The 23,989-nt window shown below is 42.3% G+C and overlaps 1 protein-coding gene across 7 annotated transcripts in view; it reads right to left on the reverse strand.

Moving 5' to 3' along the window:
* Positions 1 to 23,989, reverse strand: part of ANKS1B (ankyrin repeat and sterile alpha motif domain containing 1B) — an 805,832-nt gene that overhangs the window by 315,862 nt on the left and 465,981 nt on the right. For 5 of the 7 annotated variants that reach the window (XM_053921934.2, XM_024579129.4, XM_024579128.4 and 2 more), the window contains exon 15: positions 18,861 to 18,967. In XM_053921934.2, the coding sequence (XP_053777909.1) occupies positions 18,861 to 18,967 (107 nt within the window). Of the gene's footprint in view, positions 1 to 18,860; positions 19,065 to 23,989 lie in introns of those variants that run through there. The other 2 variants (XM_053921940.2, XM_053921941.2) reach the window with 1 other exon arrangement.

Consider the following 23,989-nt stretch of genomic DNA (forward strand, 5'->3'; position numbering starts at 1 on the left):
GTGAATTGAGGCACAGTCTATTTATCGTGCTTGTCTATGGAAGGAATATCTGGCCTCCTTCAGGAATTGGGGCCTGATGATATTACTACTGCTTTTTAGAGATAACTGCTTTTTTCTTCAGCTGGTATCATTTAATGAATAAAGCAGGAATGTGAGAACGTGCCCTTGTTTCTATTTCAAGATGTGCACTGAGTCCATTGGTTTATCTTTTTTTCCTACTAGATTCCAGTAAAAATTTGGAAAAGGAATAAAATCTCACAATAACAGATATAACTGGAGACATCTTTATAAGAAATTTCAAAACTCATAAAGAGCATAGAGAAGCACTGAATGGGGCAGTGAAGTGGAGGCAGCTTTAGTTTGGGGTGTTCCCTGAATCAAAACAAGGAGCCCAGGTTGCCCATCAGATCCCTAAAGGTTTCAGCCTGAGAGAAAGGTAGGGTAGAGGTAGAGATGGAGACGTGGACTGAAAATGGGGGCAAATCAGAGGTCTATTTATGCAACAGTTGCCTCCTTACCCCCAACATGCATACTCATATTCTCTCTCTCTCCCTCCCTCTCTCTCTCTCTCTCACACACACACACACACACACACACACACACGACATTTATTTCTCTCCTCATGCCAAAAAGAAAATAGATGCTTACTCTCTTAACACATTTGAAAAAAATCTTTCTGGGGATAATTAGATCAGCTAGTGAGGTGGTATTTAGGACACCCTGCTCATTATAGGGACACGCTGTTCACTCCAAAGTAAAGAATGCCTAGAAGTAAAAACATGTTCCTAGGTACACAGAGCTTTCAGTCAGCCTTCCCATTGCGTCTTCCTGAAATATGAACAGCAAACCACAAGCTACCAATCATTGTAGGGTAGCCTGTGGCAAGACAAGGAACAACCGAGTAAAAAACAAAGCACAAGAGAAAAACTAACTGTAGAGATAATCCGACAAAGGGAATTTCAAAATAAAAACAACTCACCTCTAACTGGTATCCCTTGACAAATCCCAAGTAATGTTACATATAAGGAAAAAGAACAGGGTGTTATGAAAAAAGGAGTAGAAAAGAAGAAAGTGCTTTGTGAAATTAAACATCCTATTGCCAAAATTTAAAAAATTAATGTAAAAACTGAATGGAATCTCTCAGAGTATAAAATAAAAATAGAAAGGGATGGCGAATGTGGGAGGAAGGACAAGAGACATTAAGAAATGATTAAGGAAGTCCAATGTTCAATGTCTGTCTAATTTGTAAACAATGTCATGTTTAAAAAAGGCAACAGAAAAAATGAAGGGATGGGAATGATCAAATAAATAATTAAAGGTATTGCCCCAGAGTGAATCTTTATATTTAAAGTGCCTAACAAGTATGGAACAGGATAGAAGAGACACCCGCTTAGTCACAGGTCAGTGACACATCAGAACGACAAGAACAAAGAGAAGATCCTGAAAACTTGCAGAGAGAGAGTAGGAGGTCACCAATCAAGGAGCCAAGGTCAGACTTCTCAACAACCACGCCAACTGCTACAAACACAGTGGAGCACTGTGTGCCGAGCTCTGAGAAAACTGAGATTCAGCCTGGAACTACATAGTAAAATACAATGTTAATCAGTCACGGGGGCAGAATAGAGGCATTGTTAGATTCATAAGGGCTTTGAAATTCACCTCTCATGTATTTCTGTACTTTTTCTTTTAAAAAAAGTTATTTGAGTGTGTGCTCCAGCAATACGAGAAATCGAATCAAGAGAGAAGAAAACATCCAAGAAACAGTGGGTTCAACCCAGGAGTGCAAAGAAGAGGCAGTCAGACCCAGAGACCAAGTGTGGCTTGGGACAGGAAGACTGGGGGGGCGGGGGTCTGTGGGAAACGTACATCAGAACAATAGATAGTATGATGGAGACCATGGAAAACCTAAGGAGAACTTAAAGGCAGGAATGTAAAATAATCATAAATGACAGGAAGAAGAAAATTATTAAAAATGAGTAGGATAACTCCCATGTTTGTAGCTCAGGTAACTGCGTGCCTGGGTGTGTGGCCATCTTATCGATGCCCAGCCTCATCGGGGTGGGAGTTGCAGCCCAGGTTTGGAATATTCATCCCTGATAAATGCTCCCACACTGCATGAGTGTCATGGAGGCGGAGAAACACTGGGACTTCAAGGCACCACCGCAAGGTTGGACAATGAGGATGGCAGCAGGGACGGTGCCAGCGCCCAGGTTTCCCTGTTTGCCTGGCAACATTCAGGTCTCTAGTATTATGGGATGACAATAGAAGCCAATACTCATAGCAGTGGAATTTCATGCTAGCTCTGGCATGGAGTCAAAACTAAGCTGATTTAAAGCATTAAAAACTGATGTTTCATAGCATCTGAGTATATGGGCTAAGATTCAGTCTGCAACTTGACTGGGGCTGTGGACAGGTAGGAGAGAGAAAAGATGATGGCCTAAGTGAGCTAAAACCTCATCTCTCACATCAGCAGATGAGGTCTGAAGTTGACAGAGTGAGAACTAAGGACATATGCATGTCACATGGAGAGAACCTCTGGAAGGACCAAGAACAGAACTGCTTAAGGTAATTGCTTCTGGAGAGTGGGGCTGGGAGTGAGGGGAAGAGTGCAAAAAATTGTTTGCTTTTAAGTTTTATTTGTCCATTTGTTTTGATATTTTAAAAAATATATGTATTACTTAAGAACATTTTAAGAAGTATGTTCCCATGGATCCTAATGTCCAAATTCCTTGTTAGAGTGTAGTTGTTTAAATTGCCCTTGCGTCGGCTGTAAACCACCTTAGAAGAGGGTTAGTAAGTCAAATCATTAACCAGTCACAGGCATCCACCCCCTTCCCCTTTCTCATTTCCAAGAGTGCTCTCTAGAACGCAAGGGAGGAACACCCGCTTATCGCTGCCATTGTCTTCGTTGCTTACAGGGTAACAGGAAGCAGAGGAGCCTTAATTTATAGCATCTAGACTTTGGCTCTGAAGACTGATATTGAAATGGTAGGCTCTGATTGCAGCTGTTTAAAGTGCACTGTTTTCCCTGAACCGAGAAAGGTCTTCTGAACCATAAAATGCTCTCTAATGGGATCTCGGACACTGACACCAATGTAATTACCATCCCTGGGCTCGGCTTTGCCAAGGCAGCACAGATAATCACCTACTACCACAGGCTGATGATTAGCCAGTCAGTCAGCGGACATTGAGTGCTCACCGGGAAGTTCTGTGCGGGTGGCAAGGGGAGAGAAGGCCCTGTAATGACCTTTCCTCAAGGCACTTCGAATGAAAAGGTGCAGAGGGGGAAAGAAAGCAGAGATTCCCACATACCCCAAGACAAATGAATAAACGTGTCATTCTCAGTTCCACAGAGAGGGCCCTGGAGATCCAAGCGGGATTGGAAGAAAAACGGACTCTCTCTGATCTGGCCCATGATGATGTCTCTGGTTTTACACACTGGGTTTTTTTGGTTTTGCCCAACTGGGCCCAGATTGCTGCATATCTCTGTGAGAATCACATGCTGTTCCATTGGCCTCAAAGGCTGCCCTGTCACTCAGCCTGTCAGCCTGGGAATTTCCCCAGTCCATCAAGTGAGTGTAAACCTGACCTCTTCTAGGGAACTTTGCCTGAGTTGCTGGTTTTGAATGCCTCCACCCTACCCTGAATTATAGTTCCAATCAGTTAGAGAGCTGAAGGGATTTGACTGTTTTCATGCTTGTTTCTCCGGTACATTGTGAGCTTCCTGAGAGGAGGGACTGGGTATGTTCCTCATTCCAAAGTCATTGGAAAAACACTTAGAACACTACCTGGAATATGAGCGCCATAGAAGTGTTTGTCGTCGCCACCATCATCATCAGCAGCAATCCTTGTGTTCAGGCGCCTAGCATAAGGACCGGCACAGACAAGTGGCAGTGAGCAAAGGTTTCTTCATTTGGATTTTTGGAACATTGCAAACAAGCAGAGCTTTAAAGATGCGGAGGTTGGCAGTAGTCATGGCTCCAAGGTGAAAGCGAGAACAGTTCCTTTAGATACTAACAGAGCAGCGAGCATCCTTGAAGAAGCAAGGAATCTAACGGGTGAATACGCTTAGTTCGAGAGGGTAGGAGGGTGTGTAAGATGACAAGAAACTATTGAAAACAGGTTTGCTGTTGGCCTTGAGACAATACACTGGCCCTTATAAATATGGGCTTGCTTGGAGAAACACTTAAGGGAACTCAGGCAACTTCATTTTCTTCGGGATTCTCTAGAAATAGAAGGCTAAGCGGTCTGACCGATGTTTCCATGCTCATTCCCCCCTGCTGTCTGTACATGTGATATGCACGCGTGTGCTGCCGACTGGGGGAACCTATCTGGGCCCATTAAGTGGTGAGTCATTAATCTGCCTCTCCTTATGGTGCCTGTGTAGTTTCTGCACAGTTACTGTGCAGGGAGGTAACACTTTCACAGCGGCATTACAGGACTGCTAGGGCTGTGGTCAGGCCAGCCTCTCTTTTGTACTTTGAGCACCGCATGCATTTCCAATCTCACCACCTTTGTTCACGATTCTATTCAGTATTGTATCATTGGCCTTGTTCTTTAGAGTTCACACAAAACCCACACAAGCCCACTTCCTCCAGCGGGGCCTCCCTGATCAACCCAGCTCATAAACATCTCTTCCTTCTCAGCACTCACAGAAATTCATAAATTCTAACACTTATTTCTCCCATAGTTATGTTCAATGCTGTGAAAACATTTACACTGTTGTCCTTTCTTGCTACTTGAATGCGTACTGCTATTTAGCTGGTGGGTATGCTAGCCTTAGCTCCCTGAATAGACTGCAGGGTCTTTGATAGGAGCCTTTGATTAGGAGCCTCTCTGTGGTCTCCCGCACAATTGGCACAGTTTGATGAGTATAGTAGGTACCCAACAGGTGTTTCCTTAGGAAAGAATGGATGACTCTTCCAGGAATCCATTCAAAAAGGTTTTCCTGAGAGCCCTTCACAGGTGTTTTTCTATTTTCTACTTTAGATTGTCCACACATGTTAAAGAATGAAAGATGCAGATTTAAAACACAGATTTATATATTTAAAATGCTACCGTCTTCATCATCTGTGTTTGTTAATATACTTTATAGTATTGGTTAATATACTTTTTATATAGTCTGGATGCATGTTTACTAGTTATTCTTGAGGATAAAACTACTACACTCTTGGGTATTAAAATATTCTTATAAAAATTCATTACCACAATTTTATTAACCATAGTTAATGGAGCTGTTTATCTCTGTGAGCAGGTGGGTGTCCTTAGGTGTTTCTGAGGGAAGCACTACATGCAACCTAGTCCCTCTGGGGTCCCACAGTGCTGTGCCGACAGCATCGCACCCCTGCACAGGCCCTTACCCTGAAAGGCTCTGTTCTGTGAGTGTACACGCAGTCGGTTCATCAAGGTCTATGGTGAGAAGAGTGAATTAAGGGGACATAAATTTCCAGCACCCTTTAGAGTTATTTGATATAAGGTCACGGAGGCAGGAGGGTCTGGGGTATTTCAATGTTCCCAGCACAAATCGCAAAAGCATTTTCCTTGTGTGCAGCTCGGCAAGGGGGCCACAGCAGGGACGCCTCGTAGCAATTTCTGTGCATCATTGTGCTGCCAGTAATTGCAAAGTGGCTTTACCAGCTGAACGGCACGAGCATCATGTCACCGTCATGATTCATTGCCTGCCGAAAGCACACAGCCAGCCTTCATTGAATCCCACCCGGACTCTCTGAACCAGGTGGCATTCTCTCCTGCTTGTACCTGGGGAACTGCTGCTCGCGGAGGTGAAGTGACCAGCCCAGGTAGGAGGGGCCGGACTAAGAGAGCGATTCACAAGGCAGTCACCTTGCTAATTCCTGTTGGGCAGAATGGTTACAAACCTCACGTAAGCCCTCAATACGGCCCTGTAATCCCACACCCTTTTCCTAGTAAATTCTGTGTCCCACTTTCTGAAATGTCTCTTTAATATCTTCTATATCTTTAAATCTTCCACACCCTTATCTCAGAATTTGCTAGAAAACAGAATCCACTGGAGGAAACACACCTCCATATTCTCATCACCCGATAAACAAATCATATGGTCCCCATTCCTTCTGCCTCCCCTCCTGTTATTCGCCTCTGGATCCCAAACGGTCTCACTGCTGTTCATTCAGCCAGTCCCTCTTTCTTTTCCAATAGCAACGTCTCCCATTCCACCTGATTATTCCTTTTCATAGTCAAAGATGACTCCAAGCTCCCCTGTTTCAAAGACCTCCTCTTTGACCTCCAAATCACCCATTAACTACTTGATTATTTCTGTTTCCATTCTCAGCCAAACTTCTTTCCAGGGCTGTCTACTCCATCGTCAACCCCATGCACCGTGGCCTCTGTACCTCACTTCACTGAACGTGCTCCTGTCAAGCTCTCCCGTGGCCTCTGCGCGGCCGAATCCAGTTGGCTACCTCTCTGTTCTCATCTCTTGATCTGTCATCATCATTGTGCCCTATTGATCGCTTCCTCATGAAACAAGTTTTGGGGGAAAGATCTTTCCACCTTTAGACACGTGACATTGGAGCAGTCAGTACAACAGAGGAAGTGAGAGCTTTTGCCGTCGTTGGGTAGAAATGAGGTCGCCTAAGGTGAACGTGTGGAGTGAGAAGAGAAGATGGAAATGGCCGAGTCCTGGGAGACAGGCAGAGGCAGGGGCTCTACGAAGGAGCTGCAGAAGTGGCAGCTACAGGGTCAGGGGATGCCAAGGACAGAGAAGCCAAGGAGGAAGGGAGTGGTCAATCGAAACCAGACCACAGAAAGATGGTGTCTATAAGTACAGGAAAGAGTGTATTGTATTTGGGAATTAGGAGTTCATTAGCTGCCATTTATAAATAATTTCAGGATACTGACAGAAGCTAATTGTATTCAGGCCTGAATGTACTGAATGGTAGGGCAAGCCAGCTAGGGTAGACATTTGAGAAGCTTGGCTGTGAAGGGAAGAAGGGTGAGCAGGTAGCATGCAGAGCAGATACAGGACTGAGGGAGGGAGTTGAAAAAAATCAGGTGATATCTGGCTTGTTCAGAGATTGCAGAGAAGGCTTACCTAATGTTATACCCCCTGTGCTGGAACTGAAAATAGGACTTATTTATTTTGTGCTCTGAATCAATTGACATAACATACGCAAGTGTAAGAGATTTGAAGACGATAAAGTGCAACAGGAATTTAATATGGTATTCCTATTTACACTAAGAATAATTACTTACCCGGAAAGATTTTATTTCTTGACTATATAATACAGCTTTCCTTCAAATCTTCCCCCAAAGAACCTCATTGATATTTATTCTGAAGTTTGTAAACGAATTGCTATGAACGACGTTTTGCTTGCTCCCTTTGGAAAGAGTGAGGGATTTCTGGAGTAGCTTTTGGCCAGCCTGTCTGCTTCTGTTCCCTTGTTCTGAGCTGGCAGAAGATTAGATGGGCTATATCATTATATAGGCCTCATGAATACTAACTGCTCAGCTCCTTCTTTACAGGATGATTCCTTTCTGATAAAAGAACATATAAATCCTGTCCAATAAACTTGAGATACTTTAGATTCTAGGCCTCTTATTCCAAGATCTCCTTCAAAACTCTGGAAGGACAAACCTAATTCTTCTTGCCAGCCATCTAAACAGACACTGGTGTATAAAACCCAAGGTATTGCACAATGCTTTGGATATGAATCCTCATCATCTTTACTCAGTCTGACAGAAGGTAAAAGTTTAGCAATGTGAAATTTAATTTTGTGGACTCAAGGGGCAGGAATCCACGACCTGATATTAAAAGGCCTGTATTAATTATTCACTGTATTTTTCTCTCCTCCAAATATGCCTCTATGATTTATAAGTACAGACATAAGGGCTCTCCTTTCTCCATAATTTTTGAAATCATGTGCTCTTGAATGGATGGGGAGTTCTCAGTGTCTGTGGTGCGCGGGGTACACACAGACCAGGTCCGGAAGTCTGGGGTGGAGGCAGGGACAGGTGTGCCAGGACCTGTAAAGTATTGTTTCTATGTCTCTCCGGCTTGAATTTTCTTGTGGATAAAATTCTGTAGCAACTTATGATGACGATTCATCATGCCTCAGAAAGGATGAGAGTGAAGAAGGGCGAATACTGTCTCCCATGAACACTGGTCCCCTTTGATGCAGTGTCTCCCGTGTACTCTGAATGACTTCCCCTCAGAGGTCGCACATCAGAGGACAGATCTGACCTGGAGGGACATCTGTGTTTTTGGAGCCCTGTGTACAGAGGGGAGTTTTCTGAGTCCAGACAGCCTACTCTCTGCAGGAGGCAAGGTTTTCCATCTCTTTTGACTGTTCCTCTTGGTCCTCCTCTGAATCATCACCCCTCCAGGAAAAAGAAATGCTGACGCTGCTTTTGTTTGTCCAGAACACATACTTTTCTCAGCTCACCTACGTTATTTGGCCCCAGCAACATATTCAATAGAATATTTTTTTCCCTTGGCCTCAGATTGGCCTGGGTTTGAAACTTGAGTGTTTTGGACCAGGTGTTTAGTTTCTAAGTTTTGTCATTTGTAAAACTAGAATAACACTACATGCTTCATAACACTTATGGGAGAGTTAATACAAGGTATGTAAAAAAGTAGGGAACAAGTTCTGACAAACAGTGTTATTTTATTAAGCTGGTTACATTTCTTTTCTTCTCTATAAAACACTACTGATCTAATTCTCTATTCCCTTGGGACTCTTCTATCAGATAGTTATCAACCATAAGGATGGAAAACAAAGTAATATATCTAGTTAATGTGATTTATTTGGAAACCAGCAGAGCTGCAAAGTAGATTAGAAAGGCCATTGGGCTAGAGAGGTAGGAAGTTCTTAGTTCTGGCCTTGCTGGTTCTCCTGTTCACCAGCAGTGTGACCTTGTATGTGACTACTCCCACGTGTGAAACTATTATTTATCAGGAAGATTGCATTTATCATGAATGAAAGAGTAACATCAGATTTTTAAAACATATTAAATTTCATGTAAATCTTAATTAGATCGAGTATTTATTGCATGGCCATTAGGGACTGTGCTTGGCAACATGAGGGATAATGAACAAAGGATCCCTATGCACACAAATTTGTTGAGTACTGTTATGGCTGAACTGGGTTCCCCCAAAATTTACAGGTTGAAGTCCTAATCCCGCATACCACAGAATGTGATCTTATTTGGAGATAAGGTCTTTACAGAGGTAAACACATTAAAAATGAAGTCACTAGGATGGGCCCTGATCCAATATGACTGGCCCCTTATAAGAAGAGGAGATTTGGACACACACACAGAAGATGATGTAAGACGTGGATGTGAGAACACAAGGAGAAGACAGCCATCTCCAAGCCAAGGAGAGAGACCTAGAATAGACCTCCCCCTCATATCCCTTAGATGGACCAACCTTGCCAACGACTTGATTTTGAACTTCTAGTCTTTAGAACTGTGAGACAATAGATTTCTGTTGTTTACAGCACCTGGTTTGTGGCACTTTGTTATGGTGGCCCTAGCGCCTACTCAAAGACCTATGATGTGCCAATGACTGGGAAAATACACACACAAGACACTGCAGTTTCTCTCAGGGGGAGTCAGGTGCAGAAGCACATAGCTCAGCCCCGTATGATGAGCCTGTTCCTGTAGGCTGTGTGTACAGGGTGCCATGGGAGGCCAGTGAAGGACAGTTGAGCAATACCAAAGAATTTGTTAAAGCCTCCCCAGAAGGAACCTTTGAAGTGGGATTTTGAAGGTAAGAGTTACCCTGGGTCAGACTGAGTGCAGGAAGGGGGTGCTTGTTCTAGGCAGAGGACAGTGTGTATACCATGCAATGTGTGCAAAGACACGGATTTGTGAGCAAGTGTGGCCTAATTGTAGGACTGGGAGCCACTTCACAGGGTCAGAGGTTAAGAGGGTAAGAGGTGAAGCTGGAGAGGTGGGCAGGGTCCAGATCACTAGAGGAAGGCTCCCTGAGGCCTTGAGGAATGGGCCTTTCTTGAATAGGCATTCGGAGGATATAGACTATGTTAGGCAGGTGGGATGCCGTGAACAGAAGTGCAGGCATACGTTTGTTTGACAGGGAGGGTTCTGCTCTGGTTAAAGCAGAGGACCTCTGGAGAAGCAGCGGGGATGAAGCAGAAAGGCAAGGAGAAGTAGGATAAAGAAGTCCTTCCAAGGACCAGAAGTATGACAAACTGGGAGTGCTTCGAGGGAGGACCAGTGTTGCTCAGTGTCTGTGATCTAGCAGGGGCTGTATAAACCCTTGCTGAATGAATGAATGAATGAAGGGTGGAATGAGGAAATAAGGTGGTCTTAGTGAATTGAGCAGAGACTTTTAGGACCCTATTTGGTTTGTTTTCAAAATCCAGGTGGTGCAGGGCAACATGTTTTTAACCTTTTTGAGTTTCATTCTCTTCATTTATAAATATGGGAATAGCAATACTTAATGACAGGGATATGGTAAGAATTTCATGGGACAATTTATATAAAACTGAATAGAACTTCAGAATTCCATCCAATCAATCTTTATTGAGATGCTCCTATATGCCAGACACTGTGCTAGGCTTTAGGAATACAAAGACAAACAAAACCTCTCTCTCTGCTTCTAAGGAACCTTCTTTCTAGACTGGAAGGCAGACATCTGAACAGATAATATAATTGCAATGCAATATAGTAAGGACAAGCATAGGGCAGGGAGTGCACGGGAATGGAGCAGTTATGCCAGCTAGATAACAGGATGGTATAAGACAGCAGTCCTCAACCTTTCTGGCACCAGGGACCGGTTTCCTGGAAGGCAGGAAGCAGGGGAAGAGGAGCTCAGGGGAGCTTCGATGGCTTGCCTGCTGTGGATGGATGGGGGATGAGGGGCGGGGGTTGAAGACCCCTGGTATAAGGGAATACTTCCTGGAGGAAGTGATGCTTAAGCTGAATCATGAACAATGCTGCACAATTAGGTGAGGAGGAAGCAAAAGGAATTCCAAACAGAGGGGACAACGGGCTTCCTCTGCAGCTGTGTTTTCCTAGTTCCTGTGCCTGTGCAGTTCCCTTGCTGAAAATATACTCCAGTCTGATTGGTTAGAGCAAAAACACCCTCTCTGGCTCTTGTCATACTCCTGAAGGCTGGATCTTGAAATCTGAATATCCTCAGCTGTTGTCTGGGTTTTCTTAGCTAAGGGGCCTTCAGGCACCTTGCTGTGGCCACCTGCCAGCTTCCTTCAGTTCCTTTTTCCTTCCCTCTTTCTTTCCTTCCTTCCCCTCATCCTTATTTGCTTTCTTCCTTTCTCCTCTCATCAAACGTTTACCATGTCTACACCTGTAAGCCACGGGTTGTACCTGAAGATAGAGAGGATCAAAGCATATTTCTAATACTCCAGGAGTTAAAAATCTGTGTGGAGGCAGCAGACTATGACCCATTGACCAAATCTGCCAGTTTTTGTAAATAAAGTCGTATTGGAACACAGCCATGCCCATCATTTAAGTATTTATTTTCTAGGGCAGCTTTCAGGCTACGGCAGCAGAATTGGACAGTGGCAACAGAGACCACGGAGCTTCCAAAGCCTAAGTATTTATTACCTGGCCCTTTACAGAACAAGTCTGCCAACCCCTGTACCAGTATTCGTGTGGTGGAGGCGGTGGGGGTAGGTGAACATGCTAAGATAAGTGGTCAGACAGGAAACTACAGAAGGGTCCATAACCCATACTTGGAGGTTCAGGGAGGAAGTGACAGCTAAAAGAAGGGACAACTAGATTAAGAACTAAAGAACAAAAAGGAGTTAAGAGGGGGAAGGAAGGTCATTCCTGGCAGAAAAAGCAGCACATGCAAAGGCCTGACAAGGAACGAAAAACAAACAGTCTGTAGAACTGTTCAGAGAGGAAATGGTAATGGATGAGACTGCAAACTACGTTGGGCTCAGGCAGGTCATAATCTCTCCTGAATGTGAAAATCATATTAAGGATTTTGGAAATACAATCTCCCGTAGGTAACTGCGAATCATTGAAGGATTTTATGCAGGGTGGTGCTAAAGCAAATGTGTGCTTTAGAAAGATCATGCTGGCTACGGTAATATTTAACATTTGTTGGGGCATTTATTCTATGACAGCTCTGTGCTAAATACTTTGCATGCATACAGGCATATGGAAATACTTGTTAAGTAGCTGGGCAGCACTGGGGGCCAGGTAGAGAGAGGTGAAGAGTGGGGACAGTTATGGATCTATGATGACCAATGATTTCCCTAATGATGGACAGGCAGAGCACCGCCCACACGTAGAGGCAGGAGGAGAATGAAGAGAAGAGAAGTGATTGGAAAGGGCAGTATAATGTCGCTGAACCCAGTAAATATCAACAAGGGAGTACGTATTAATGAGTGGAGAGTAAAAGCCAGACATTGTGAAGAGGGCAGAGAGAGATGAAGTGAGGAAGAAAAGGGGGGTTGAGGTTTGGCAAGAAGCAGGTCACAGCTGACTTAGAACAATTTCAGCAGAAGAGTTGGGAAGCAGACAGGATTATAGAGGTTACGGAGGTGACTAGAAGTGAGAAAATGAAGGTCATTGTCACTGAACACTTGTTTGAGAAACTCATTATAAAGAAGTAAAGAAATAGGATGGTGGCTGGATTTCTTAAAAATGAGTCTGTAATTCAGCAGTTTTAATACAGTTTCTGATCCATGAAGTAAATTCCTCATCCCAAATAACTGCTCATTGGAAGCAACAGTGAAGACCGCATTAAGCAAATATGCCACAAGACTAAATCAGAGGACAATGCATGTGAGCATCATTAGTCATGGGAGTTGTAGTATTGCATTCTCAGAAAATGGGGCAGCACATTTTCATGCTTAACAATGCAATCGGGATAACTTCCAGGTGGAAGAAAAGGCTCTCCTTAGTATCACCAGATTAGCATCGTGGCAAATGTCATTTCTGAAGCCGTTCTTCGGAGATGGTCATCCCTGAACACGCCCTCCTGTCTGACTCCCTCCTGCACAAGCAATCAGTGTCCTTCCAAGGCTAATGAGACCTACACGAAGAATTAATAGCTCTGCCAGCGCCAGTATTGTACTCTGCATCTTTAAAGAGCTGCAAATATTAAATAACAAGCCCAAAGAACATTTCTCCCAGATCCTCATTAGACTGATTTTACAGATGAGTAAACTGAATCATAGAAAAGCAAGCCAGTAGAAATGAGAAGTCTTACTTTATTTCTCTCTGACACCACAGTGAGGCTGTTGCCTATCAGGTTTGTAATGAAGCTGTTGTCAAGAAAAAGAATAACGCCCTCCTGGCTTTGACTCTTGGAGACCAACAGATTTTTTCTTTTTAAAAAATTTTTATGGCATTTATTGGGGTGACATTGGTTTAGAAAATTATATAGGTTTCTGGCATACAATTCTGTTATACATCATTTTATTGTGTGTTCACCACCCAAAGTCAAGTCTCCTTCCATCGCCATTTATCCCCCCTTTGGGATACCAGTAGATTTAAACGCCTGTAGTTGAAAAACACAGTCTTTTTTTTTCTTTTCTTTTTGAAAAGTGGGTGTGCAGCTACCGGTCTAAATGAGTTTGAAAAATTATAGCTGCACTTTCAATATAAAGCAAACCGCTCAACTCAGAGTCTAGCCTGTTGTGGAGACAGACAGACAGGTGTAGAGAATGTGGAAGGTGTTTTTTCTCTTGTACCTTTAAGTCTCCGTAACTTTATAAAATCTTCTTAAGCCACATTTGAAACAAGATATCATTATGGGGATTATTAGTCCTAGCCTGTAGGGACAATTTATTTTTCTGCTTCACAAGTTTCACTTCTTACTTGGCTCATGATTCGATGCTAAGATAGTTAAAAGGTCATTGTATCAGGTCAACCACAAATGGTGCTGTTATTACGGAAAAGTTATGTAAAAGATGAAGAGAGAAGTCAGTCCATTAGCATGTAAAATGCACCAGAAAAATGGGGAAGATTTCAAGCTAAATACTTGTAACACGAATCTGGCTCAAATCTTTTGTTCAGACGAATGACTTCCAAGAGGCCTGCAGTTCCGCTTCGAGTCCGACAGGCACTGCTCCCTTGACCTTGAGCAAGCGCACAAGAACGCCAACTCACATAAGGCTCCTGGTGCTGTTTCTATTTTGCACTCTGTAAAGGCTGCATTTTGAGCATTTTCACAATGGTCAAAACCTTCCTAGTCGACATAGATGGCAATTGCTAGACACACAGTAGCTGCTGAAAAAAAAAAAAAGGTAATCTGGTATAATTTCACTTCCCCCCCTTCTGATTAGAGTTTACAAATATAACTGTCAGCTAGTTACCCTGGGGAGGCCATGAGTCAGCCCTCCTCCAAGTATAACATAAACTTCTCAATTCTATCTCTGGCCTATAAATGCACCGTAACACTGCCAGGGTTTTGATGTAATCGGTATCTTTATCTTCCTTTGCTCCACACTCCCATAGATTTTATGTCTTCCATTGCCTACTGTAATTTGTTGCTGGGAAAAAAATTGCGAGTGAGTAATATGCTGAAGGCTGGTGATTATATGGAAGGATGAGGGGCGAGATCCCCGTGATATACTGTGTGTGCACACATGTGTGAGCACATGAAGGAATATGAGTGCAATGTTCACGCAAATAACATGATAGGTCTGAGGGCAATCCTGTAACGTGCTTGAAGTCAAGGATCATGTATTGTTCATTGTTGTATCCCTAGCAATTAACACTGTTTCTGGAACATAGAAAGTGTTGCATGAATTCATGAAGGGTACTGGTGTTCCATGTTTCCACTGGCAACATAAGGCTTCTGGGTTCAAAGTGAGGCTGCAGGCACATCTACAACAATCCACTGTGCATCCAGTATTTATGGGTGATTTCTGTGTGCACAGCATTGTGCTAGGGGTTGCGAGAGAGGCAAGGAAAGTGAATGCAGGGAAGGGGGTTGGGGACTGGGTGAAAGAGGTGAAGGGACTGAGAAACACAAACTGGTTGTTACCAAATAGTCACAGGGATGCATAGGAATTATAGTCAGTAATGTTGCAATGACTGTGTATGGGGTACTGGAAATATGGAGGGAAACACTTTGTAAAGTATATGACTGTCTAACCACTAAGCTATACACCTGAAACCAATACAAAATAAAATTCAAAGGAAAAAGTAAATAAATGAAAATAAGACTGACAAATCTTTCAGAAAAAAACCAAGCAAGAAAATTGAATACACAGAACTTGGACTTGAAAAGCTTCCAGTCTAATTAAGGAGACAAGATATATGTAAGTGAAAACTTAACTCCTCATTCTAGAGAGTGAATAATGGCATGCCAAAGGTAATTTTACATACCGAATACAACCACTACATGAGTTCAGAGAAAAAAGAGGCTGCTGAGGACTGAGGTCATTAAGGAAAGCTACACAAACAAGGCAGGAATTGAGTTAGACCTTGGAGGATAAAAGACAGAGGGGAAGGAAAGGAAATAGCTGTCCAGGAGAGGGGAGAGGGGAGACTACAAATGAGCAGCCACCCAGACAAGAACAGATAGTTTGAGACTTAAAATTAAGGAAGCAGTCATTAGACTTTGAAAAAAGAGATGATAGAAACATACAGTAAGGAAGTAAATAAGTACAGTGTATGTCCATTTTGTATGGTAATCATTTCATACCTGAACTCCTTGGTGGAAAAAAAAGTAACTCTGAAACTTAGACACATTCTATATGTTGCAAACTTGGGCAAACAGGTGGGATGCCAGAGGACTACGGCTGCACGCCCAGAGGCTAGTGAGTAGCACACTGATGCGCCTAAAAAGGAGAGAGCTGATGTGTGGTTTCTGGGGGCATGAACAGGTAGGGTGGGGCCTGCATTCTGTGTTGGAGGAGCTTGTGATTACAGCACAGATCTGACTTTCCCAAAGTCTTATGTGACCTGATGTGCTTTTGTAGCTATTCACCGATTGTATCAATTTCCATTTATTTTATATATTTAAGGATTCAGAAGGGTCAAAACTGTGTGCACAACTATTCTGCAACCCAGAACTAGATACATAAAGAAAAAGTTTGAAATTTTGACTTTCAGATTCACACATCAATAAAATCAGGGGTAAGTACAAGAGATCCAAAGGAGAAGCAATAACTGACAGATATTTAAAAATAAAATGGGGTCAGTCCTTCTTTTCTAACCAGGTATAGAAATTGATGTAAGAAATCTTTATTAAAGTTAATCATAGCAATGTAGACAAACTATCCAAATATTATGTTTATGTGTGAAAGTATGTAGAACAGAATGAGTGAAAAATTTTGTTTACGATTTCAGTAAATACTTTGAAATTTACTTATGTGGATCCTTTAAAACTCCCATTCATTAATGGAATACTGATTAAGTGAAAAGTTAACTCCTGAGAATATTTATTTCCTCAATAAAGTATATCTATGCCTGGATGTACCATGATATATTAACTAACGTTAATTATATCCTTTTGATGTCTCCACTGACTTGCTCTAAAAAGCTGATAAGACCTGCACTACATCATAGTTAACAGGAGTGTGATGCTTGTTACTTAGGCAACAGGATGAATAAATGCAGGTCAGAATGCGCTTCAAGGAAAACAAAAGCTAGAATATGATACTGAGTGGAGACTGAGCAGCTCTCACAGATTTTTCCTCATGTTCATGAAATCTGTTTCCTAACGTGGGCTGATCATATTAGTGTACTTTAACTAAGTTCATAATGAAATAAATTAGATTATGGAGATCAATAAATAATTTTTATAGAGGCAGAAATTGACTTTTATGACAGTGGTAGCAAATAAATTGCTGGGTGGCAGCACAGAAAGCAATAATCAACAACACTGTTCTATGATTTGCTTCATTTCATCATAACGAATTCCTCTCAATGATAATTCAAAGTTTTAAAAAATTCATTCTGTCTCATGAAGAAAGTGTTTGACTGACTTATCTGAATTAACCATGTTTTCTTAATTTCTGGAAAATTATATCCAGTACTTGGCATACTTGGGATCGGAAAACTAAAGACAATAATCGATAGAGCAGATCAGACCTTGGTTTTGCCGTGTATGTACAGGGTTTCTGCCTCCCAGACACGTCTTAGCATGCTTGTACATATTTCATTCATGAACGTTTCTTATGATCTCCAAATGCTTATTTGAAACCTGTTTGATTAACCTTTCCATTCTAGGCTTTCAAAAAAAGGGATTATATTTGCTGGCAAGTGTTTAAAATGCAGAAGAAAATCATGCTTCATTAAAAGTTTTCAAAGCAGCCAAGTATTCCAGAGAATCCAAAAACCTACCTAACTTCTCATGGGAGCAGAATAAACATGGACAAGGGCTGGAGGAGTAGGAATGAAAAGGTCTTATCTCAAGTAGAGATAGCGAGGAAGGATACTTATCAAAATGTGCCGTAAACAGAAGCAACGATGCAAAGACTTTCATTCTGTCCCTCTAATTCTTGATGTCATCTGCTCAGTGTCCTAAGTCTGTGCTAAATCTGCTCAGCATCCTAAGACTCTGAGAGCAATTGAAAAACTCTTACTTTTTTCCTGTTTCAATACCCACAATATCTTGCCTGTCTGATCAGTGATGGTATTCTTAAGCACAAGAAAAATAACAGTGGCTGTGTATTTCACTGTAAAAAAATAGGTTCATAAAGACTTCTATGTATACAATTATTTAGAGCTCATATGTTTTGATACATTTATGTAGCTTTTTAAAAAAAGCTCATGGGGTATACATATTTTCGGGGGAAAAAGCAGAAGTTTAACAATTTGAGTAATTTTCAAATCTACAATAGTCAAATCAGGCTTGGAGAAAAATAACCTCCAATGGAGATGAAAAGACATGACTACCTCTCAGTATTTGGTTATCAGTTCTGGTATTAATAAGCTCCAGGCATCAGTCCCAGCTTAGAAATAGCTATTAATGATTTCTACAAGCCATCTGTGAGCTACATGCCTGTGTTATGAAGCTCTCTCTAAATTTAGGGATAGGCAGTATGTGTGATGGGACCTTAACAGCCAGGAAAGGTAATAAGGACAGTGACGTAACTTAACAAGGGAAACTGATGAGCACTAGGGGAGGTATCTAAATGATTAGAAAGCTGTATGACGGGTCTGCACAGCTCCCCGTCCTCCTGCCTCATCTGTAGTCCCCATTGTGAGAAGTTTGCACACAGCAGGTCTAGATCGCATGCCCACCACTGTTCAGAAGTACACGAATGTACTTTGTTCATTAGACTCTCGTTCTCAATATCGACAGCTAATTGATGGGAGTGTTTATTTTCTACCTAAATATACAATACTTCAATGCTCCGCAATCCGTCTATGTAAGTAAGAGAATGCTCTCTGTAACTGTCCATCGGAAGCAGTTTGCTAACTAACTGAAGGTTGTCCACCAGATTTAAGCTGCTTATCAAACAATTATCAGGAAAAAAATGAGCTTCACACCATAAGCAGAACAAATTGTCTAATTAATCACTAAATGCTGATGCTCAAATGAAATATATGTTTTTAGGAATCTAGAATCAACTGAAGAGTGCTATAATCGAACTGAATATTCTGAGATAACAAATTTATAAAAATCACAGGAAGAATGACAGGGAGAATATAAATGTTAATCTTCTCTCACTGCCTATAAATAGTACTCTCACCGGTTCATTCATATAATTCATATGTATATGGATGCCTCGAGACATCATTTCTCAGCAAGTGTCTATATGTACACAGCAAGTTCAGTCCTAAGGGCATCCGATTTTCTGATGCAGTTACATATATACAGCTGACCGGTTTTGGTGCACACCAGGCTGCCTGTGCGCCCTGTAAGACACATAAGAAGCAAAGACAGACAAAAGGCAGCTCCGTGGACACAGAGAGCGTCTTACCATAAACTGCACATTGTCAAATCCATTAGCCATCAGGTGGTTCTCGTACTGAGGTAGCCCAATGCTTTCCAACCATTGTCCCACTGTTTGGACAGGGCATCTGGGTCCTGAAAGAGGATGAAGAGGGAAGCGTTTAAGCAGGGAGTAGCCGTCCACGGGGTAATAGCGGTAGTCCTGGGCTGAGAGGTGGCATTGCCACATCATGCTCCTGGGAAAGTTGCTATCAAAGGAGCCCGCCAGCTTGACAGATTAATGTTCTCAGCGAGAGAGCAAAGTCAGAAGTAAAACATAGTTTGCCAGGCAGGCTGCGGAGTATGACTTGATCCTAGCTCCACATTTCTTACATATTAATCTTTACTACCGACCAGTACGTCACACAGCCCCCAAAACCGGGCAGCAGAAGAAGGCACATCAAGCTGTCGGCTTAGGCTGGTCTGCGCCCTGTGTGATTGTCGGAGTACTCCACAATGAGCAATGCACGGCCAGCAGCCAGAATTCTTTTTATCAAGTACTCCTACACTCATCAGTATGCAGCTCCAGGCTCCCTGCTCCCCCTCGCTCGCTCCCCTTCATTACCCAGCCCAGGCTACACCTCGCATTTTCAATAATAGCCATCAGATAAGGCAGATATTTTTTTTTGTCTGCAAGCTGTAAGCTGCTTCCTCCTACACACCCATCCAAGCGTCAATCTTGAATGATGAGAGCAGTCAAAACAAATGCAGAAAATAGCAAGATTCAAAAGCAAACCAAAGTGCTTAAATCTGAATTGCATCTTCATACCGGTTATGCGTTACAGAGCTATTTGTTGTGGAATTTTACGTTTCAAAAGACACCAGGAAATGCAAAGCTTTAACTATAGCTTATAGCAGAGCTCCCTACAGGTTCCCTTTTGCCCTTTCTTCCCTTCCCTTTCTTCTTCTTTCTAAAATGCAGCACAGATAAACGTTTCTGATCTAAAGCTTTACAGTGTTTGGAGAATAATGATTCTCTTTCTTTACCACACGGCATCAAAAGGAACTTCTCTGAGATTCTTTTTTTTTTTTTCATTTTTGAATTACTGCAAAATACAGAAACTGCATCACGATGTTGTAGTCAAGATAATTCATTTCTTGTTTGCATGGCTTCTTTCAAACAAAAGTATTACCAGGCACAAGAAATCCTTTTCCCCTCTGATATTTATAACCCATGTCTACCAGGGTTACCATTCTAAATTAGCTATAAAGGTAACATTACTGGGTAGAATTTTTTAATAAAGAAGAGCAGCCCTAACCAAAAATAATTCAAGAATAACAGATGTAAATGTGTGAGTTTTACTGAATGGCAGCCTGATTGAGTAATTAATTTAATAATTAAGAGAAAGGAGAGAGTAATAATAGAACCCATAGGACCAGATCATCAGAAAGAATGACTCTTATTTCAGACTGGGAAAGAACTTGAAGAAAGGTTAGTCTAACCTCCCCCTCAGCTCTGCCCCCACCCCTCCTGACCACAGGAACCCCTTGTCACAGTGCTCCGGGAAGAATATCATCTAATTCATGCTTGAATGCTGCCTGTAACAGAGCTCTTACTACTTATCAAGAAGACTACATTTATTAGAAAGATATTTTACTTCCTACCTGACTCTACTCACTGGCTCCAGCTCTGCCTTTGGAGTCCCAGAGTGGGAACAGTGCCTTTTTCACACAGGAGTTTTAAAAGTTAAAAATAGCTCACATCAACTCTCCCCGCCACTGCCAACCTCCAGAACAGGGCCTGGTGCATAGTAAATGCTCACTAAGTATTTATTGAATAAATGAAACATCATTTTTCTTCTTTCCCCGAATCTTATCTTTCCCTGTTTTCTTTCTCTTTTTAAAAACATTGTCAACCTCCCAGAACACAGACATTAAACTCGAAATGTCATGCACACTCTCTCCCTCACTGCTGACATCAGTTCCCAAGTTCTTGTCATCCCTCGCTGTAGAGGCTCTGGCTTTTAGTCCCTTAATTCTACTTCCTGTTTCTTGTTTATGGAACTTTGACTGCCTTCAATCCTGCTCTCCCCATTCAGGCCCCCTGGCCCAAGGCAGCAGTGCCTATGACATGGGTCTTCCCACCCCTGATATTTCAAAAATCTGTTTTACATGTAGGTGTCAGAATCAGTTTTCTAAAGTACTGTTTTGATTATTACTCCCTTTTCCAACACTCCTTCATGGTTTTCAGTTGGTTTCAAAATAAACTCTCAACTTCTTTGATGACATTTTGGGGCCACTTTATGATCGACTTTTATTTCCCTCTCCCCAGTGTTGCCATTAGTTGGGATGCCTGGCCGGTCTCTGAAGGCAGCCTGTAACGCATGTTGGTTGGCTTTATTACCTCCCCACATTTCTGCCCCGTCATTGGCTTAGAATCAGGTGACACCTTCTTTATGAAACCTCCTCTAATCCCCCCCAATGAGAATAAATCTCTTCCTTTTCTATCTTAAGTGGCATTTTTACACTGTCTATTATAACATGTATTTTCTGTCTAACATTAAAGTTATTGCTGCATAAGACTTATTCTTGAATGTAGGAATGGCTGCCTCCTATTGCACACAGTAAGGAATCAGTATGACTCTGCTAACCCAAATCATGGAAACTTTATTTTCATAATCCAAACTACAGAAAATCCTCCTAGTGTTGATTTAAAATTTTATTTTTGTTTTTAAATCTTCCCCAAGTATGTGAGGTCTTTGCAAAACAAGATAGTTGGGTTTCCACATAGAACGTTCAGGTGAATTTTTGTTTATAATCCTCATCTTCTCTTTTACTTGACTACAATTTGTCCTTGATTGGTTCCAGGTCTTTTAGGAAGGTCAGAAAGTTTGTAGTCATCTAGAAATCCATTTTAAGACATTCTGGTTCACAATACTACTTGTATGAGAAGTTAAGAACAGAACACAATTTGTCCTTGGAATGAGGTGGAATGAAGTATTAATTAGTTATAGCCTCTCCTAGGGTCACATCCACATTGCTCCCCTCGATCATTATAAGCTGTGAGTAGGTGATTCAGCTACGCAAAGAGTGAGCAAACATGGCAATAACGTTTTGACTTGGTAAGACATATGCCGATTGACCAGCTCCTCAAATCCCATCTCCTCTCTTGAGATGCATAACAGGGCTGAAGTACAGGGAAGAGTGCCACATACATCTAAGGAATTAAATTATCTTCATTAAATAAATGAATGGCAATGGAAATGACTTTCATAGGATTTTCATTTCTTCATAGAAAGAGAGAGAGAGAGAGAGAGATCTCTATCATCTGTCTTTCAGGGGGCTTCAAGGTCTAGGGTGCTATACAAAAAATAGCTCGGAGAGAATACTGGGTACTAGTCACTTGACAAATTATTTTATGGACTGATTGAATTTTATTCTTTTAACTGTTCAATCATTCAATTTATACTCAGAAGTTCTCGTGTTTTGGTGAAAAGTTACAATGCCAGAGTGAAGTGAGCTAGGAGACAATTAGGCAGAGAGAGGTGGTTGGTGAGGCAGAGAGAGGAGGAAGAAAGGACCTCGAGTCATGTTGTTAAAGTTACTTAGTTAAAGTATTTTCTCATGAGCCAAACCTCTAAAAGAAACCTGGTCCAGGTCTGAAGGTCATTTTTAATAGTGTTTAAGTACACGTTTCCTTGAAACACTTTCTTGGAGTCTTAAAATTCTTAAAGCATAACAATGCATCAGTGGGCGGCCACCTTTATTCAACTAGAACTTCTCTAAGTCCCAAAAGTGAGATAAGAGGAGGGAAGGACGAAACTTAAAGTTATTCTGGGCTACTATGTCCAAAGCAGTGTGGCGTGGATTATTACCCCCATTTATAGATAAGGGAATTGAAGCTCAGAGTGTGTGATGAAACCAGGAATTTTCTTTGACACAGTCTTTAAAAACATGACCCTGAGGCGTCCACTTCCAGAATGGCAATGGAAAGAACTCCACGGGGCCTATCCCAAGCAAGCATAATCGTACAGGAAAATAAAACTGCCATTTACAGTCTCTGGAAATTGTTTCAAAAACATGCAGAGGATGAAGACATATTTATTCAAGAATATCTACTAAAATTTTGTTAAGAACAGAGAGAATCTACGGTGCTGAAGCCGTGACTGGTTCCCACCTGTCCCGCCCTCCCAGCTCAGCTGGAAAGAAACCCCACTCTGCGTGGCCGGGCCCAAGAGGACGGGGCCCTGTCTCTCCTCAGCTCCCACCCGAGACACACGGTATCTCATCAAAAGGGGCGGGCCAGTAACGTTTCTGACTCCCTTAACTCAACGCTGCAGACGCTAACTTTCTGTGCGCGTGTGGCTGTGATCCCGTGGGTTCCCTTTGCCCACCTGGCCCCCATTCATGAAGTGGAGGCTCTACCCACTGCAGCAGGCTGGGAGCAGTGAGGCCCTCAGTGCCCTCGTCCAGCTTGATTGCAGGCTGAGGTCCCAGGCCCAGAAAGTCAAGCTGTGGAGATGAGGCTACTATCCCTGCCTAGAGCCCAGAAGAGGGGTTCAAAGCTCTTGCCAAAGGGGAGAGTCCGTCCCTAAGTAGAGAGTGCTGTAAAGCTCTACCCCAATTGACTTTTTTTAAAAAATGGAGTATGAGGATGTTCAAGCCTGAGTGGGTTATTGAAAACAATAAAGATTTTTATGATAAGCAATTAAAAGGAGACTGACTAGCATCTCCCTTAGGTCAACTAGCTTAGTGGTCGACCAGCTAGTTTTAGGGAATCAGAAAAAGAGACAGTGAAGACGTGCCATCTTGGGGTCCTAACAAACTTCCAGGGCTGGCCTGAACGACTGTTCCAATTTAATTGGCCGAGACTCTGGAACAATGCATATCTCAGGGAACTGTCAAAAACAATAGAGGAATCAGCTGGATGCTAGTGGAGCCTAGTGTCTGGGTGTGATACCACATGAGGCATACAGCTGAAAAGAAAGGTTAGGGAAAGAGAGAAAGAGACCTCTGCTGTGACCACTGTCGTCCCAGGATGGCTGTGCCCACGGACAAGGCTGTGTCCTTGAGTGAATGAATACCATGTGACAGATCCATAAAATGGGATACTGTGTGGCAATAAAAAGAAATGAGTTACCCGTAGATGCTACAACACGGATGAACTTTGGAAACATT

Source organism: Desmodus rotundus, chromosome 3 (genome assembly GCF_022682495.2).
Source record: "Desmodus rotundus isolate HL8 chromosome 3, HLdesRot8A.1, whole genome shotgun sequence".
NCBI lineage: Eukaryota > Metazoa > Chordata > Mammalia > Chiroptera > Phyllostomidae > Desmodus > Desmodus rotundus.